The sequence below is a fragment of the Euprymna scolopes genome, chromosome 10 (genome assembly GCF_053919585.1).
Source record: "Euprymna scolopes isolate OS-2025 chromosome 10, ASM5391958v1, whole genome shotgun sequence".
Taxonomy (NCBI): Eukaryota; Metazoa; Mollusca; class Cephalopoda; order Sepiida; family Sepiolidae; genus Euprymna; species Euprymna scolopes.
This window is the reverse complement of record NC_136491.1, coordinates 93,257,632-93,277,418: the sequence shown is the minus strand read 5'-3', so window position 1 is coordinate 93,277,418 and position 19,787 is coordinate 93,257,632. Positions and strand designations below refer to the sequence as shown.

At 28.3% G+C, this 19,787-nt stretch overlaps 1 protein-coding gene across 2 annotated transcripts in view; it reads right to left on the bottom strand.

Annotated features, from left to right (window-relative positions):
• The window catches only part of LOC145286136 (uncharacterized), a 539,596-nt gene that overhangs the window by 38,381 nt on the left and 481,428 nt on the right, over positions 1-19,787 (bottom strand). Inside the window, exons 31-32 of one of the 2 annotated variants that reach the window (XM_080134856.1) lie at positions 16,013-16,057; positions 1,687-1,808 (exon numbers count right to left, since the gene is read on the bottom strand). In XM_080134856.1, coding sequence (XP_079990982.1) covers positions 1,687-1,808; positions 16,013-16,057 — 167 coding nt within the window. The remainder of the gene's footprint in view (positions 1-1,686; positions 1,809-16,012; positions 16,058-19,787) is intronic. The other variant, XM_080134858.1, reaches the window with a different exon arrangement.

The following is a 19,787-nucleotide window of genomic DNA, read 5'->3' as shown; positions in this document are numbered from 1 at the left end:
TGAGCTCTAATCTCGGGTTCCTCCCTGTAAGAAATTCACAGCAAGAACTCATCTTCTACCACAACTGCAAATAATTTTACTTTTATTCCGCCATGTGACTAATACCAAATAGAATTTTGATAAACAGAATTCTTTCCAAGAGATTCTCATCTTTGAAATACATTACTAATGCATTGCAGACTACAACAGGACTCTTCAAATCCTACGTCAGCAAATACTCGTCAAACAATCAAATTTTGTTCATTCCATATATTATTTTCAATCTTTTCATAATATTCATCATTCAAATAGCAATCCATCTCATTAATCATTATTTTTTAAGTGGCCTCAGAACTTGATAAGTGGTGACTGTCAAAATACAAAAATTTCATTGATGATGAGGCCAGAAATATTTGTTGCTTAACAGAATAAATTAGGTTAAAGATGTAAAAGTATACTATTCAGAAGATTTGAATAAGAATAAATGTTGTCAATCAAACTCCCATCCATATCACCAGGGAAATGAGTTCTTCATATAGAGATAAAAAATGTCCAAATACATCAATAAGAGACCCTTTAAAAGCATCATTGGGTTGCCATTTTGTCAAAGCATAATACCCATAGTATTACATGCACAAGGCTTACAATGAAACACACTTAGCAGCGAACAATGCAAGCATTCTACAGTAATAAAGTGATGGCCTGCTCTGGTACGAAAAAATAAATAAATGAAAAATAATACAATATTGAAACATAAATGAGTGCATAAAAACCTAGGTAACGCCAGATGGATACAGTTAGCATATATTTAGAATGGCCTATGTAAATGCAAGAATGCTTCAGCAAACTAGATGCTTTATCAGAACCATAAGACAAAAAAAAAAAAAAAATGGGCATGGGTTAAAAATGAGTAGAAATCTAAATCTAAGATAATCATTTTCCACCAACAAATTAATAAACAAACAAAAAATAAAATTAGCAGCAACTCAGATGAAAACATAAAACTGTACGCTGTTAAATCTAAATGGGAGGGAGTGAAGATTTAGTGTTTCAAAGCTGTCAAACCTGATGAAATACCTTTTCCACCTTTATTTCATTTATAATATTTAATAGCGTTTTTAAAGTAATATTTATAAAAGTTATATATTATTTTGGCTACTATCATATTTATCGGAGGTAAATTTTTTGAAATGTCTACAACTAAATACTACTTCATTTCTTTGGTTTAATGATTTATCTCTTTCTGGAAATCTAGTTTTTCTTTTCTTTTTTTTATTGAAGTATCCTTTAATATGCTCAATTCAAGGACAGGAACACTATCATTTATATATTTAAACTAGAAGTAACTATATGTCAGCTTGTAAAGTAGATGTGTGCAGTTTTCTTGGTTCACTAATAATGCTTTTGATATTTTGTGAAGTTGTTAAAAAGTATGGAATCCAAATTTAGATTAAGTGATGCAAATATGTTCATAGTGGTGTATGTATGTGTGCATGTTAGCAAGTTGATAGATTTAATATGGTTTAGTATTGTTTTTTAAGTAGAGGGTTTTTCTTGCATGTAGGATGAGATATATAGGATATTTTAAACAATGAAAAAATTGAAACTGTGGCCTAATTATGTATACTACTAAAATCAATAATTTTCTTTAAAAAGCTTAAAATTGATAAAGATGTAGAAACAAGGAAATAAAAAGTTGCATCTAACCTATCAGTAGAGCTCTCATCATACATTGTAGAAGATCTATCAAATGAGCTGACTCTCCGCAAAAGTCTGCCAGCCGGTAATGTTGATCTTCGGTTTTGTCCTTCTTGTCTGCTTAAAATACCCTGCAATAGACAGCATCAGAATTAACATTCAATTACAACATTAGCAACAATTTACTTTGGCCAACATAGCATTTTCAGCATTCCACATGGTTGATCATTGTAAAAATTAGAAAATGGATATTCAACTAATAAAACCCAGACACATCTCAATTTCTGGTATTAAAATATTTCTTTTCTAATAGAATTCACAGATTAAAATATTTTTATTAAGCAATTTAATAAAAAGTGTAGAAGCGTTTTGTAAGTGCAATATCAAATTTAGCAAATTAATAATTAATGAACAACAAATACAACAAACACTGTCTGGCATGAAAAGATTTTGTTGGTTCTTCAATAATTTGTAGTCTAAATTATGGCCATTAACTACCTGCCCAATATATGTTGTAACATTCATCTTAGGCTTCCGATGAAGGAATTTTCTAGAGAAAATTAAAACTATAACGTCCTCAATTGCATGTATAACCTAGTCACGTGAGATGACCTAAGTTTTTGCAGGGAGGTATCACAGTTTTCACACATACAGCACTTGGTATTCCCAAATCGTCACCCACCTTGGTACAGATCAGGTTCAACATTGCTTAACTTCCATAATCTAAAAAGAACTGGTGTGTCAATGTGATTATGCCTTTGTATATTGTAGCCATTTAAAAAATGATTCTCTAAAAAAGACAAAGCAATAACTAATACTATAGATATTAGTAATCAGAGTTGGTTGTTTCACAGTCCTTATACCTTAAAGAAAAGGAGCTGTGACTTTATGATTTAGCACAGTAATAAGAAAGAATATCATTTACATAGCACACTTTAATTGAATTTAAAGAAATTGTTCATATTTTTGGTTCTTTAATCCAGTTTCGTTTCCAAGAATAAGAGTATGATCATATCATGCCAAACAGATGCAAGCACAATAACACACAAGACAATATAACCAACAATTATAATAAAAAAATATTAAATAGCACTTTATTCATTTCATTATTTTTGTTAATATTAACTTATTAAAATTCTCAAGTTATAAATTGAAATATCTATTAAAAAAAATTAACAGGTGTTTTTGTTTTAAAGAATAAAAACTGGGTTTTCAAATATTACATTAGTTTTAGATTTTTTTTTTTAATTTCATAACTTTCATTAGTTTTTATAATTTATGATTCTTCATAATATTTCTTTACTGAATATATATATATATATATATATACACACACACTTTTTAAAGTTAAATCTTATTTTTTGCTTTACTAACAAGATAAATAGTTAAAATATATAAACATAAAATAAAAAAAAATAATAAAAAATTATATTATAACTAGTAAAGTATTTTATTATTAATTGATTATATAAATGAAAAGCAATAGTTTTCAGAGATTTAGAAATTGCATTTAAACAGTATATGGAGAGATGTGCATTTTTTTTCTGTTTGGAGTCTTCTATATATTTAGTTGAAATTTTATATGCATTATTAAACAAGTCAAAATGGTTACTGGCACTGGTGTCCCATGATACATAAATCAATGAACTGAAGTCCAAGATCTATCAAAATGTACCATAAAATGTTGCTTTATATGGCTATATGTATTGGTTGCAGGTGAAAGTGTCAGAAGATTATCAGTTATGAAAATGAAAATGTTGCAATTGGGCTTCCAGTCTATCTAGACTCAACCATGTTTAGAGTGTCAATATTCATTGCCATTAACTTCTAATTTCAGACAAAATGATAAAAAATCACCTGCATTAGTATGAACATGTTATGTGCACAAACAACCACTCTTACAAAAATGAGATTCAATATGAAAGTTCCAGGAATAGGGTTTAGAGAACGTCTGAAAGAAAGGTGGCTGAATATGTTACACCAAGATCTCAATATGGCTGGACTTCACCCTGATTAAGCTTTTCAGGGCATATGGTGGGAGAGAAATAGAGTGCAGACACTGCTGCATCAAATAAATAGAAAAAAAAAATAGATTATTCAAACATGACAATTTAAAGCATAGAATTTAACCAATCAAATTAAAATTTGCATACAGTAAAATGGCTACTGCATCTGGATTTTAAGTCAGATTTACAAAGATCATTCAATAAATTATTGTATTATTTGAAGTTTGTAGAGAGAAAACGAAAAGAAAATAATCTGAGACAACAGCAAGTTTTGTGACAAATATGTTATTGAGAGAGTGTCTACTAAAGACAGGGATTGTTTTTTCGAATCATTGCTGATAGTTTCTTTAATGATTATTTTGTAGATGAATAAAGTGACAGGCAAAATACTGCTTTAAGGTACTCCTGCCTACTATTTGAGTTGGATTTTGTGTTTCCATGTTATACTCTAAAAATGTAATATGATAGAAAGTGTTTCCTTTAATTTTTATTTTATGGAGGTCTTTTAGAATCCTAATTTTCCATGTAGTGTCAAATGCTTTCTCAAGATAAAAAGACAAAGACTGGGGTAACATAATGGTTTTGAATAAAGCCATTTCATATGTATACTTCAAATTGTATAAATTAGTCATTTACGTCTTTGGTGCAATCTGCTTTGTTTTCTGGATAAGATGTTTCTACAGATATCACACAAATCATGTATTCTTTGTATCGTTTTGCATATGCAGCTTTTTAGAGTAATAGGGCATAGTTTATTGGGTAAGAATGGTCTTTTCCAGGTTTAGGATAAGAGACTTGAAAAATTTGTGCACCATAAATTATTAAATATTTATACAAATATCATGTTGATGGTTCAGAAACTTGTAATCAATTTCATCTGGATTAGTAACTGATTACACTTATTTAAGCTTTTGAATTGTGATAGTGAAAAGAATGCTGTAATATTCTTCATTATTTGTTATATGGCAAACCTTTGCTTGTGATCGAGTTATGTTACCATATATTGAATATTTTTTTACTGCTTCTCTGCATTCTGTGAACCAGAGGGATATTTTTTAGATGCAATTTAAACAAGGATTTATGAATTGCTTGTTTTGCATTTCAGTTAATGTACTGGTGAAAGAGCTAACTGGGTTCATTTTGTTAAGTATTTCATTGTTGATTAGCGATGAGCAGAGTTTGCCGAATTTAGTCTGATCAGCTTTATAGAATGTGACATTAATTTTATTTTTTTTGATACAGGTTTCTTAAAGTCGAGGAAAATCGGTGGAAGATTATTGCCGCATTGATAATCATGGACAGTCCACAGTAAGTCCATAACAATTGATGAGGAGCATATTAGGTCAATAGTGATGTTGTATCAGAACTTAGATGTAGATATGTGTACATTTTATCAAAAATGCACAGATAAGATGATTCTAGCAAAGATTCTATGATTTCAATAAGTATTCAATAATAGATGTGAAAAAAAAAATAATTCAAAGTGCAAGCCATGTACAGACAAGAAAAACACATGAAGCTTGTTCACAATTTTATTAATGTTAATATGTATTGTTTATCAGTAACATGTTTATTTATGAATAAAAAAAACAATATACTTAGAATATAAGGTTTCTTCTCAGTGGTGCAGAATGCATTAAATGGACATCAATTCAACGCTAAAGGTAAATTTATGTGATGTGCAAGTTCTTTAACAAAACCACTAAATAAATTAAGCTCCTTCATTAATGCCTATAAATTTAAAATTTAACAGATAATAAAACAAGAAATATCATAAAAACAATGCACAAAAGATTTTTTATGGCTGACTTAAATTTATTTTTTGTTAGTTTTTTTTTTTAGACGTTACTGTTTTATTTTCTGACTTTTACATTGAGTGGACATTATTTAAGTGATTTATCTTGCTCTTCTTCTATTGCTGTAGTTATTAGGATTTGACATCACAGAGCTTTATAATAATAATGTACTAAAGATGTACAAAAAAAAAAAAAAAAAAAAAAAAGGTTAACGATCCTTTTTTGTTTTACCAGAAAAATAGTTTCAAGAAAATTTATGAAACTTAATATGAATATTTTACCTTGTTTTATTTATATAGATTTTTATGATTTTAATTTATTTCTCTGTCCTGAAGTATGTAATTGATTAAAAGAAAGGCGAATTTATCATTTTACTCCCACTTCTGAAATACATAATTACTTACAGAGAGTTTGGTTGTTTTGTTCACAGCAAACAATTGACACATATCGCTTCACAATAATTGCAAAAAATATCAATTTATAAACATAAAAAACATCTTGTTGCTAACTCGCCATAAAGGCAGCTCCTCACCCCATAAATTTGGCTCCTATCATAGTAACCCCTTATGCTTCAGTGGGAATATACATCGTTTGGGTTGAACAAAAGTTGAAAATAACTTTATTGATGAAAACGATGTATTAAAAATAGTAATTATCTTGATATTTCTTTAAATTAACAAGTATAGATAAGCTTTATATTTTATTACTAAGATTTACTCAGCATTGCTAATGTACTAGTATTTTATAAAACAAATACGAGTGATACGAGAATAAAAAAATAAAGATTAACAAAAAAATATACAAAAAATTCATATCCTGTCACTGATGAATTAATTCAATATAAATTCTTTGCAATTTAATGTATTCAATGTTTAAATAAATATATTTCACATGTAGTTAAAATAACAGCAACAATATACACATTCTGAAATAAGACCCATAAACCACTTTTTTGCATTTATCTTGATTTTTTAAATTTAGAATTAACACTGTACATTAGTTTTTTTGTTTAAGTTTTTAAATATCTTTTCTAATACAAATTTTACAGATTTGATTTTTGACAAAATCTTGCTATAACAAGGATGCTTGATTAATAAACTTTTTTTATGGTCTAAATATTTTAGTTTTGGAGTCTTAGCCAGATATATATAGACAGACATTCAGACAACTATTCTATAGTTATATATAGATTTATTATGTAACGACGACGACAACAACAACAACTTACCTTTTCAAGATTTTAGCAGGAAACACTAGACATTTTATGGGTACAAAAGTGGAGAAATAAACAACATTAAGCATAATAAAAAAGTGACTCATAGTTAGTTGTCTGACAGTGTCAGCATGCAAATAATATCTATCTATTCAAATATTAATGTTTAGTGAAATATGGGGAAGAAAAAGATTGGTGGGAAGAAACATTGAACAACGTTCATAGCATGCACAGAAAAAGTGGATTATAACTAATTATTTCTCATTAAACAAGTCCTTATTTACTTGCCTCCCCAGGAGAGCAAAATAAGACACATGGTTGTTTTATATATGGGGAATATCAGGATCCTCCTAAATGGGATACTCTAGATAGGACTAAAATAAAAAGAAGGATCTCTACTTCCACAAAGGACTGAAACAAACATATTCCCATTCCAGCCCAAAGACCAGAATGTCAAACTGGCAGCAGTTGTTTCATGGAGAATTTTATTTTCCTTTGCCAATGAAAAATGTACAAATATTTTTTTTCTGCCAAGAAAAACTCTTTATATAAAAAAAACTCACAAAAATTAAATATTTATATCAAACTATTTAAAAAAAAAAACATGTCAATTTATATATTCTTACACCTACGTAATCTTTAAACTACACACACCCATAAAAAAAAATATATGAACCTAATTATATTTACCCATTTGATTTTTCTATAATATTTGTATTCAAGCAAAAAGTTTTCATTGTGTCAAGTACTATAAATAAAAATACTACTTTTTCAAGTTATCTTTCAGTGAAAACAATTTTATCTAAGTAATAATGCTTATAAAAGCTGGCAAAGAATATTGAGGAAAATAAAAATCTTGATCAGTTTGCAATTGTGCTTTCAAAGTTTTTTTTTTTTTGCAAAATCGAATGTAAAGCTCATCAAAATTTATGAACGAAACATTTTCCAGTAAGACAATGTTCCCAAACAGATCTTAGCTATAAAATTTTACTGGAAAAAAAAAAAAAAAAAAGTCCTAAAAAATCGTGCCACTATCATGAATTTCACAAGAAACAATGTTGGTGTCTCTTAACTTCATTCTCTTATAGAAGCTGTGAACCAATTATTAAGACTAAATCTATTTTATCCATGTGGTGTATATAAAACGTTTAACTAACACCTCTATCATTTGGGGATTTATAACTGAATAATCAATGTCAAATTTTTCAACATGGAAAATTGAATTTGCTTGGTAGAATTTTTTAGTTTGATAAAGTATAACAAGTTCATCATGAAATCCTTTTTTATAAAAAAACAATTTGATATTCAAAAAGAAATAAAGTATAAAAATCTATTTCATTTTTCATATTTTTGATGGTTTTAATGAAATAAAAATAACTTGATAATTCCATTCTTTTAAAGCTATGATTAGACTTGTCATTCAAATGCAAAATATAATTTAAATGTAAAAACATTTGGTACTTTCTTTTGAAATATTTTTTGTAAATTCCACTTTTGACTTTAAATCCACATTTGCATTTTAACTTCCTAAATCAGTAGAATAATATAGGCTAAATATTTGCAATAAAAAATAGTATCCTTATAAGATGTTGAATAAGATTTGGAGTATTAGCTGATGCATAGTATGTAAAGGGATGTTTACTTTGGCTCAAACATTCTATTTTATTTGGCTCCAAAGAAATCATCAAGGTTGGATTAATAGTTTACTACTCACTGCCAAAACCAAATAAGTGCACCGTATGAAAGCCAAGTACCCCCCCCCCCCCAAGAAGGTAAAAAACTCAGTTATTCTTTAGTTCTTCCTATGGCCAGTTGCACAATACAGAGAACAGATGGTTAGTCTACAGTCCACATGAAGTTCCATTACACTGTAATGGTTTTAGTATGCGTTTTCAGTAGAGGACATGTCATGCCATGCTGCATCTTCAAAAAGAGACTATTACTCAATTCAGATGGCTATAGTGAGATGTTGTCCACCATTGTCAAATACTGGGTGGAGGGGATGGCTATGAAAATGTCATGCAGCAAGACAGTGGGACAGCAGGACACAGCTCCAGATCATATCTCCAGGAAAACAAAACTTCCACAACTTCACTTGTCCCAATATCTATCTTGCTTATAAGGATACTATTATTATTCATTGCAAATATTTAGTATATACTTTCCTGATTAAAGAATTTAACTTACCTGATTGCAACTCTAAGGGATATTATATATGGGGCGCAGTTGAGAAAGGCAACAACCATACTGCCTTCTAAACCAAAGGATGAACAGATTACTAGCATCAAATTGTTGTTCTCTTAAAGGAAACTGAAAGCCGAGTGCTCGAGGTTCAAGTCTAATCTGGAGGTTCTGGCCATTTCTAACAGTGAGCTAGGAAAAAATATCTTCTTAGAGGTGTACTTTGAATTTTGAAAATACATAACCTATTGGTCAAGATATATTTTTTTCCTTTCCCAAAAATGTCAAATTTATAAATATAAAGTTAGAAATGCATTTTGAATTCCTATTTTATTATTCTCTTTCATCTTTTGATAAATAGACTTTATTCATTTCGTCTTTATATTCTCATATTACTTAAGATTCTTTGCATTGGCCATAATAGCACTTAGTACCAAGCATGGTAGGCTCCAGTTAGCTTAGTTTTATCTATTAAATCAGCTGTCAAGCTTCTGCTGATAACTGGGTTCACACGCGCAGTATGTAAACATACAATCCACACACATCCAGATACATTAAAACGTACCTTTATACTTGTGTCTGCTCATATACACAAGTACACAAACATACATAAATATACATACATATGCGAATATATATATACACATATTCAGCATACATATCAACACATGTTTACACTCATATATACATCCCCCAGCATTTCAACATGTGTTGGCATTTTGAGGAATAAATTTTAGTTTGTTTTTTGTGATAGCTTAGAATATTTTGATTTATTAATATGTTCATAAATACAAATAAATGTTCAATATGGAATAACCACTGTTTATTTATATATTTTTTATCTGTGTTTTATTTATATTTTTATTATTCAAGATAAAACTTCCTATAAATATATAAACATTCCTCTCCACATACAGATTTTTGTACCCATCAATTGTTTATTCGTAAGTATAAACCACATATTTCAACATTCATACAAGTAACTATATACATCTGTATATAAGCAAATTTACTATCATTTCTAGTGGGGTATATGGATCATTAGTATCCATATTAACTAATTTAATGAGCAAAAATATTGCTAGTCTCAACGCATGTATGTGTACAGTCACACCACATGCAAACATCAACACACCATTGTGTTCATATATTATTACATCATTATCACTTGATAAAAAGATTAACTATTTCAGTGTTTGTCTTGGATAATAAAAATATAACACAGATGAAAAAAAAAATAAACTGGTTATTCCATATTTAACATTGATCTGTATTTATGAACATAATATTAATAAATTAAGACATTCAAAGCTATCAAAAAGTAGAATAGAATTTATTCCTCGAAATGTTAACATATACATAGGTCAAAATGCTGGGAGATATATATATATATATATATATATATACACATATGAGTATATACATACATACTTGTGTGTGTGTGCAATTTGTATGTATGATTGTGTGTGTGTGTACATGCTGTATATATGTATGTATATTTGCATATATATTTATATCAATGTGTGTATACGAGCAGACGTAAGCATGTCAATATAAGAAGGAGTATATCGTATGTGCAAACGTATGCTTGAATGTGTGTGGATTGTATGTGTTTACGTGCTGCATGTGTGGACCCAGCTTTACTGCTGATTTAATAGAGATAAGACTAAGCTAACTGGAGCCTACCATGTTTGGCATTAAGTGTCATTAAGCTCAATGCAAATGATCTTAAATAATATGATAATATAAAGACGAACTGATTTAATTCTATTTACAAAAAAATGAAAGAGAAAATAGAAAATCAAAACATTTCTAATTTAAAACTGACCAACACACTCATACCCTCACTTTTTTCACCTCTTTTTTTCCCCCCTTTCTTCCCTCCCCTTTTTTCACCTCCCTCTCATATACATTGTTCATTTCTCCTTTTTTTTTTAGTAAAATTAAATAAAATACTTTTTATATACAAAGAATTAATATTCTCAAGTATGGTCTCAAGACATAAAAAAAATGTGGTGTCTCTGAAAAGAGGCACAGCAGAAATATGTATCCAATAACGTTTATATAAATAAATATACTATAATCAGACTATTGTTCAAGCATTTTTTCATTTGAGTTGATTTACCTCTAGCAAACTAAAACTATACAATCATTATATATAAAGTTAGAGATTCTGTCAGATTGCTTATTTATGAACTCCTGATTGGAGATAGACCCCTACAAACACATATTCAGAAACTATATTATTCAGCATATTTGGATAAGTATATTTCATTTTGATCATGGGAGAAGGTCAATAATAGCATGAAATCTGTGCTAGTGTCAGACGTTATTTTGTTGTATTTAGAACTTGAAAGTAGAAACAGATCTCCAACATATTCTGAAAGTACATGAGCTAAGGTAATTGCAGAATTATATTTCATTTTCATCAACAGGAAACAATATTGGGAGGCCTGTGTTCACGCCAGGCATCCATAAAAAGAAAAATTCCATTTTTGGAGACAGATGCCCCAAACCATATATCTTCTGAATTTACATTACTCAGTGTATTGGATACTTATATTTCATTTTGATCAAAGAGGAAACCCTACCATTATGGTGTTTGCATTCACAACAGATTTCTATAAAAAGGAAAAAAGTAATGATATAATAGGCTACAGACATGGATGTCCTTATACAATGCTGAGCAATGAATACTGGGTCTGCCTGCTCGTGAATATATAATATCATTTATGTATTCATTTCTGACATCTTTCCGTTGGTATTTTCTGTTTTATTCTGTAAACACAGATACTTCCATATTAAGTATTTTAACACTTCAACCATGTGTTAATGTTACTGACATTTGTATATTTTTCCGAGACTATAAATATGAAAAAAAAAAGGTCAATAAAATTCACAAATAACACCAGATCGTAATGCATCAAAATTAAAAATGTCAACCCAGCAGGCATAATGCTATCTTTGGTCATTCAGAGGGCAAACTTTAAATTATATATAGAGAGTTTTTCAAAACTATTTTCATATTGTTTGAACCAGTGCTAATATCACAAATTTTATAATATTCTATCAGCATATAAATTAAAAATTAAAACTAATTAAAGTGGATATTTTTACATGTAAGCAACAATAGATTAGAGGGTAATACTAATAAAACCATGTAAATTATAACCAAATGTTTTATAACCAAAATCGAAAATTATACTAGCATGAAATATGCACATGAATTTTGTACATTCTTGTAAAATGTATCACACAGATGCTCAAGATCACAAGCAATCCAATTAATACTGATCATATACTAGCTTGTGACCAAGTGCTAATGACAAACATGTGACATTTCAATGGGAACATTAAGATTTTAAAATAATGTTGTCATTCTAAACTTGTTTATGTATTCCAGAACAATGTAATAAGCAAAATATAGCTTCTCCATAGTAAATGACTGTCCACTCATGGTAAGGAACAAAACTCTGAGATCACCTTATGAATATGCATGGCATAGACAGAACTAAGAGAGTAAAACCTGCAGAAAAATCGAGCCAGAGATGTTGACTGGTGTTAATTGTGACACCCTGTACTGAAGATTCCCAAAAGGATGGAACATTAGTGTCAGTAGGTATTTAATTATAGTAAATGTGTGTGCAAATGTTTGTATGTTACTAATATGTTATCTAAAAAACTAATTTACTGATTGACTTGACATTTTCCCATAGAATTTTAATCGGATACATGCATGTTTTTATATATCACTTTTTAATTATAACAGTCTACTAAATTTTTATTTAATAAATTATTTGGTTTTCTTTATAACCTTAGTTCTTCAACCCCCCCTCCACCTCACCAACCCCCATTTACTTTGTTGATGGACTAGACATTTTCTTCTTTTTCTTTAAAATCTCTTTGGGTGTGCTTCAAGGATAAAACAGCAAATCAAGCCTTTTTTCTTTAACATATTTGCCAAGTTCAAATGCTCACTAGGACACTAACACCAATGCTACTTCACAGTTTATAAATTGTTAATAAAAAATAATTTTGTTAACTATTCATTTTTGCTTGCACGGCCAAATGTAAACTTCACCATTAAAAAAAAGGTATAATAAAACTGACAAATAGACACAAATTGCTGAAAAACTGTAATTTTTATTAAACAAAACATTCAATGAATTCTAAGAAAATAAAAATAAAGACGCAACTACTTTTTCTTCCACACACAAAAACTTCTGTTTCAACTATTTTATCTAATGTATCAAAGTTTATAAAAACAAAAATGTAGGCTTTGACATTATAATAAAAACCAAAAAAGAAGCATAGACGATCGCATTGGAGTCCACCAGAATCGATGTCAGGTGAAAACCTAGAACGGATTGAAAAAAATGTTCCGTTTTTGATATGGGACTTCTTGTTTTAGTATAAATAAGTAAATTTCCTACATTTAGTTCTTTACAAAAATATGTAATACTTGATTATATTTTGCATAAATTTTTTTTTTTTTTTTTACAATGGTTTGAATCTGTTTTTAGAATTATCACAATATATTACTGTGAATATTTATTGATTCTTTTATATTTTGTTAGAAAAATTGAATAAAATGTGGTGCTTCTCTATTGTAGCAAAAAAATATTGAATTTTAAATAAAACAAATGCTACCTACATAATTGTCATGTCACAAAAAGCAATATATTAAAAAATATGGAAAATGATCAGGTAGAAAAATAATTACTCACAAAAAATAGTTCTGATAAATGAAAAAAAGTTTGGTAAGGTTATATTCTGGGGCAGACATATTGGGTTACGTGACCTAAGCAAAATGGGAAGTAATTCAGTTAAAAGCAGATGAAATTTATTCAGAAAAGAAAAGTAAACATAACATATATACATAACTTATGAATTTTTTAAAAGTAACTTTTTAACTGTTTGAATTTATAATTCATTTTTATAGAAAAAAAATAAATAACCAATTGAATTTCTAAGAAATTGAAAACATAATTACCTCCCCTACTAAATCTCCAATTCAAATCGGTAGATTTTGAAACTAAAATCACTAGATTTTACAAACGCCTTTTTTCATGAATAATTATTTTTCTACCTGATCATTTTCTGTAATTTTTGGATATGCTACTATTTGCAACAGGACCATTACTTAGGTCCTATCTGTTTTACTAGAAATTCAATTTTTTTTTTTCGTTATTATAATATAGAAGCACCTAAAATGCTTTTTGCGTTACGGAGTTAAAAACGTTACTTTGGTATTACTTTACAAAGCTAATTGACAATCTTTACAACTAAGGTTTACATAAACACAATGATTGCCTCTCACATGGGCAATTATACATTGCGTGTTCTAGAGTGGCCAAACCAGGAAAAACAAAAAAAAAATATTTGACAATCTCTAACAATTGCGCTCCCAAAACAAAGATGGCGGAAATGAATACAGTTGATGCAAATACGGAATGGAAGCCACCAAGCATGCAATGAAACATCCCATTTCAAAATCTATCCCAATTTCATCACTTCTTGGGTTAATATATTATTTCAAAAACACTTTATTTATAGAAATGTAAAAAATTAAAAATAATTTCTTTGTTTTGTGATGACAAGTGTTAAAATAAAAATACTTACGTAAAAAATAAATGTTAATTATTTTTTATTGTTAAAACTAAAAAAACTTAAAAAAATGAAAGTTTAGTATTTCATTTGTTTCATAACACAAGTGTAAAAAGCAAAAGAGCATAAACAATTCCATGAAATAAAACACCTATACATGTTTTTTCACTTTGCACACAAAACAATAAAATAATTTTTTTATTTTTTACATCTCTATAAATGAAGTCTTTTTGAAATAATATTAAATATATTAATACAAAAAGTGTTGAAACTGGGATAGTTTCATGAAATGTGGTGTTTCTGTAGGATTTCATGTTTCGTTTCATGCTTAGTGGCTTCTGTTCTGTATTTGCATCAACTGTATTTATTTCCACCATCTTTATTTTGGGAGCGCGATTGTTAGAGATTGCCAAATATTGTATACTCAAAAGTATTGTGAAATTATGCATACAAGAAACAGGAACTTTCTCTTTTTTGTTTTAGTTTAGGTTAGTTATATATATAAATAATAGGGGTATCTGGCATTGCCTGATGTAGTAATAATCTATTTTTTTATCAATAGCAATTTCCTCCTATTGTCACATACAAGGTAAATTTTACAGTAAAAACTGAAAAACTAATCAAGGTAAAAATTACACACACATGTACAAACACACAAAAATGCAAGTAAAAATAAATACTAAAAATATAAATATGCTCTCTCACTTAAACCTGTCAAACATTTGTGTGGTTGTAGATTAATTCCTATTTAGTTAAAAAAAAATTTAAGGAAATAGTCTTTCTTGTGTATGAAAAATGAAAAAAAATCTTATCAGTTAAGATTATGACTTCCTATTTTTTTGCTCATAAAAATAAATTTTCACATGTGATTACTGAAATTAATTGGACAAATGTATGTTCAATTTTATAAAAATATAAATTAAAAAATATTACCCAATATGGTAATCTGTGGTCAACAATGTATTGAATACAAAACTACTCAATACTGTGAAAAGAATAGCCATTATAACCATAGTGCATATGGCATGCATCAGCATTGCCAACATTTTGCCCTAATAGTCTCTTTAGAGCTAAATCGGAAGAAATATGAGGTTGACACTTTAGCTATGTTGATCTAAGCCATATATGACCTAAAAAGAATCAAGTAATAGGAGAATAATAGACACTATTCTGACTTGTAAATATTTTTCTTTTATCAAGAATAAAATAGATAAAGACTTATTTTAAAGAGAAAGTTGAAGAGAGAGAAGAAAAAATGAACAATCATTTGAAGGCTGCAGTACTGTGCATGTGTGTATAAATTATTGTTTGAAATATGGGTTAAAAAAACTGGAAGGTCATGCAATGGGGTCAATGATGACCAGTGACAAGAAATGTGTCCAAGTTTAATATGCTATGTGAAAGACAAATTTAGGGATTTGTCTGTTTTAGTGTACATTATATTATCAATAGCTGAAGATGGAGAAAAAAAAAAAGTAATTTTGTTGATAATGCATATTCTATAGACAGAGTTGTTGATGCTGTCGACTTACCTCATTTCCTTTTCGCTGACTGTTTTCCTCCTTTATTCCAGTTTGCTTGCATTCCGTAAAAGAAGAAGCTTCCAATGAAACAAGTGTGATGACCCAACAGCTAGAGCGAACATTGGCTCCAGAACGAAAGCACTATCCTAGCAATGTTGCTATCACAATCATTTTATGACATTAATATTGTTTACAATCATTGATCAACCAATGCAATTCTCTAACATTAAAGCTTTATATGGAATTAGCAATCAAGTAAATGAAAGAAATTGTGTGGATCAAGTGCAACTCTTTAAATTGTTGGCAAATACATTTACAGAATGCAAAAACCAGGTATTTTGCTGTTCAAATCAAGATTGATAGTTGTAATATTGATCAGATAATTTCTATGAAATTAATTTTAGTTTGTCTATTACCCTATTTTACAGAAATAGAAAGTAATAACATTGGATAAATATTTTTGATGACAGCCATTTAAGAATCAAGATTCATTTTATTCTATGATAATGTGTGTGTGTGTGTGTGTGTGTGTGTGTGTGTATCGTGTTGCCAAAAAAAAAAAAATGACATTAGATGTGAATATTTGAATAACTATATTTACTAAGCAAAACAAAATTAAATAGGCAGGATTCATTCATAAAAATTTAAATGAGAAATTATGACAGATGTAAATTTTACAACATTTTTCTTTAGGGTATCCTGCATATGTTTTGAAAAGAAATGAATGCGAGATCCAATAATGTGGAAAGTTGAAATAATAAAACAAACAAAAATATATAATGAATTTATTATATGGATGTTGCTCTTTACTAAAGTTTTGTGCTCTTTACTAAAGTTTTGCTATTTTATCAGCTTTCCCAGAGTATTATGTACGTCTTAGAGCTCAGTAGTTATATGTTTTCATGACACCTAGCTTAGAACACAAACACAATATAAACTTCTAAAAGTCAAATTGCTAACATAATCATTTACCTGAAATAATCATTTAGAGTTCTGCATCATCTTGAATTAACCATTAAGCAGAGACCTAGTTAATACATTGTCTTTTATTCTTGCTTTAACAAAACTGATGTTAAATTAAAAAAAAAAAAAAATAGAGAGAGAGGTTGGAGAAGGGTGGTTGTTGTTAGGTTATTCTTGATGGATTATATCAATTCAGTTCATTCTGTTTTTTTTTTCTTTTAATTTCTTTTAAATAAAAATATTAAAACATTCCATTTCAGTGATGAAAATTTTATGCTTACTGGAATGTTCTTCACAAAAAATATTTTGTAAAGATATATCAAATCTATTGCATCAAGCCGTGTAAATAAAAATAAAAAAAATAAAAAAATCAGAAGATATTCATATCTATATACAGTATTAATGTTTGTCACATTATTTCTTTGCATAAGTTAATGGAGTAAAGCGTTAGTAAAGAGTGACATCCACATAGTGTTTTATTAGTCCTTGTATTGTTTTTTTTATTATTTATAAAAGTTAATCCTATGAATTTACTGTTTGTGTCATAGTGCTCAATAACAAGTAGAGCTACATTTTAATATAAATTTTTAAACTGAAATTATAGTGAAAAGACAAATAGCATTTTCGCTCATCACTATTAAATTGGTCTGATGAAACTCCTGTCTTGAAAACGGCTGTAATCAAAACATGTCTGCACCTATTGTATAAATGAAATTTACACTGTAATAATTTGTAACAAAGGTTCTGTCCATTTTTTAAGGCCCAATAAAAATAAAACAAGAATTATTTAATTGTTACTAAACTTACTATTCTTCTTTATAACCTTTTTCTATGTCATCAAGTTTTTCAAACAATGTTCACAAAATTCCTGAGCTTTTCAACTGAAAAAGGAAACTAATTTTAGACTTTCTCTTCAAGTATATTTTAATCCACTCAAATGATTGGAAACTTCTAAAAAGATGTGAGGTCAGGAGAATATAGTGGGAGGTACATAATATTTGAGGCATTTCGTGTATTATAATGCTACACAAAAATTTATCTAACAAAGTTGAAAATAAGTTTCCTTTTTCAGTTCAAAATCTTTTATGAACACAGCATACAAAAAAAAAAAACGCTAATCAAAGAAAACTGCTGGCTAAATTAACCATGAATTAAATCTGGTGATGTATTTTATTGAACCATAAATAATGGCAGAACTTCCATTACAACCTCATATCAATTTTGGCTGTGTTTGGCAACTAGTACAATAAGTGCTCAAAAACAGAGCAGTTATAATAATATTGTATGACTTATTTTGACATTGCCAAGATTTCTTTTTAATAGCCTTTTCAGAATCAAATCAGATTTTGGTTTGGAATGTTAGTTAAAAATTTTAACAATGTCAGAATAAGTCTGAAAATAGGATCTACCTGGCACTACCATAGATGAAATTAAATTATTTTAGTTTTAACTTTTATTTGTTCGCACATAAGGTGGATAATTCCGATTATATATTTTTTTTAATTTAAAATAAGAGTTATTCCTCTTGTTGATTTTAATTCTTAGGTGATTATTTGATGTTTCAGTTCAGCAAGACAAATGCAAGTAATTAACAAAAATGTAGCAAAATATGTTACATTGCCAATAACTTGAAAAATGTATAGTCAGAAGCCAAGTTATATTTGTCAGTTTAAATGCAAAAAGATAGCATTATATATATATATATATATATATATATATATTTTGGCAGCAAGTCATAATTCAATCATATCTGATCGAACACTACAGAGTTATTCTTTTTTCCAATTTTTCTGGATATCTTTATGATTCACCGAGCGGTATATTTTTTTTTTATTTCAAATCAGCATGTTGGACAAAATGGCACCCAAAAGTTGTTCAGCCATATTCTACTCTCTCTCTCTCTCTATATATATATATATATATATATATATATATATATATATATATATATATATATATATATATATGAGATAAAAGGATAGAACACTAAGTAAGCAGCTTATATTATAGAAGATAGGGGTTTATAAAAAGCAGTGTGATTGCTGAAAGAAATATCAAAAAAGAAAATTCTGGACTGACTGAATGCCATAGCTTTTTGAATACAGTTAATCTACTATTCTTGTCATTCGGAATAACTTCCACTGCTTTAAAAAAAAAATGCCATCTTAAGTGGAAGCATCAATTTACACTGAACACAATTGCATGTGTAAAAATGCTCAACAGGAAAGCAAGTTGTCTTTTACAAACGGTAGAAAAGTTTGAATTTTTACAGATTAAATAAAATATACCAAAACTACAGAATTTCAAGCTCAATAACTGAAATATCATCAATATTGAACATATATTTAGACGAATTATACACAGTCGCTTGAAAGTTATTTATTTCTATTTATTATTTTTAGCTATTTTTGAAAGAGTTTAATTTTTTTTTTAACAGTTTAAACAAATAAAGTATGTTAAAATAATTCCAACAAGAATCATAGAATGACCATTTATTTTAACTGTATGCCTGTCTTTTTTGTTAAGATTTTAACTTGCTTCAAAAATTGCTATCTGGTAATACAAATTTAACGTTTATATATATTTATATGATGTAAAATTAATTTGAATTTCCATGCATGTCACTTTGATTCTTTGAAGTGTCTTGTTACAACATCTGATGAGAATATAGAAACTAGTGATTGAATTTTAGTGGAACTTCTAAAATAATTGTACAGATGTAAACATTTAATATACAGTTCAAGAATAACGGGTCATTTGGTAGAATTTACTCATAATTTAAAAGAAAATCATCTTTCTTATGAAAACTATTAAACAATTT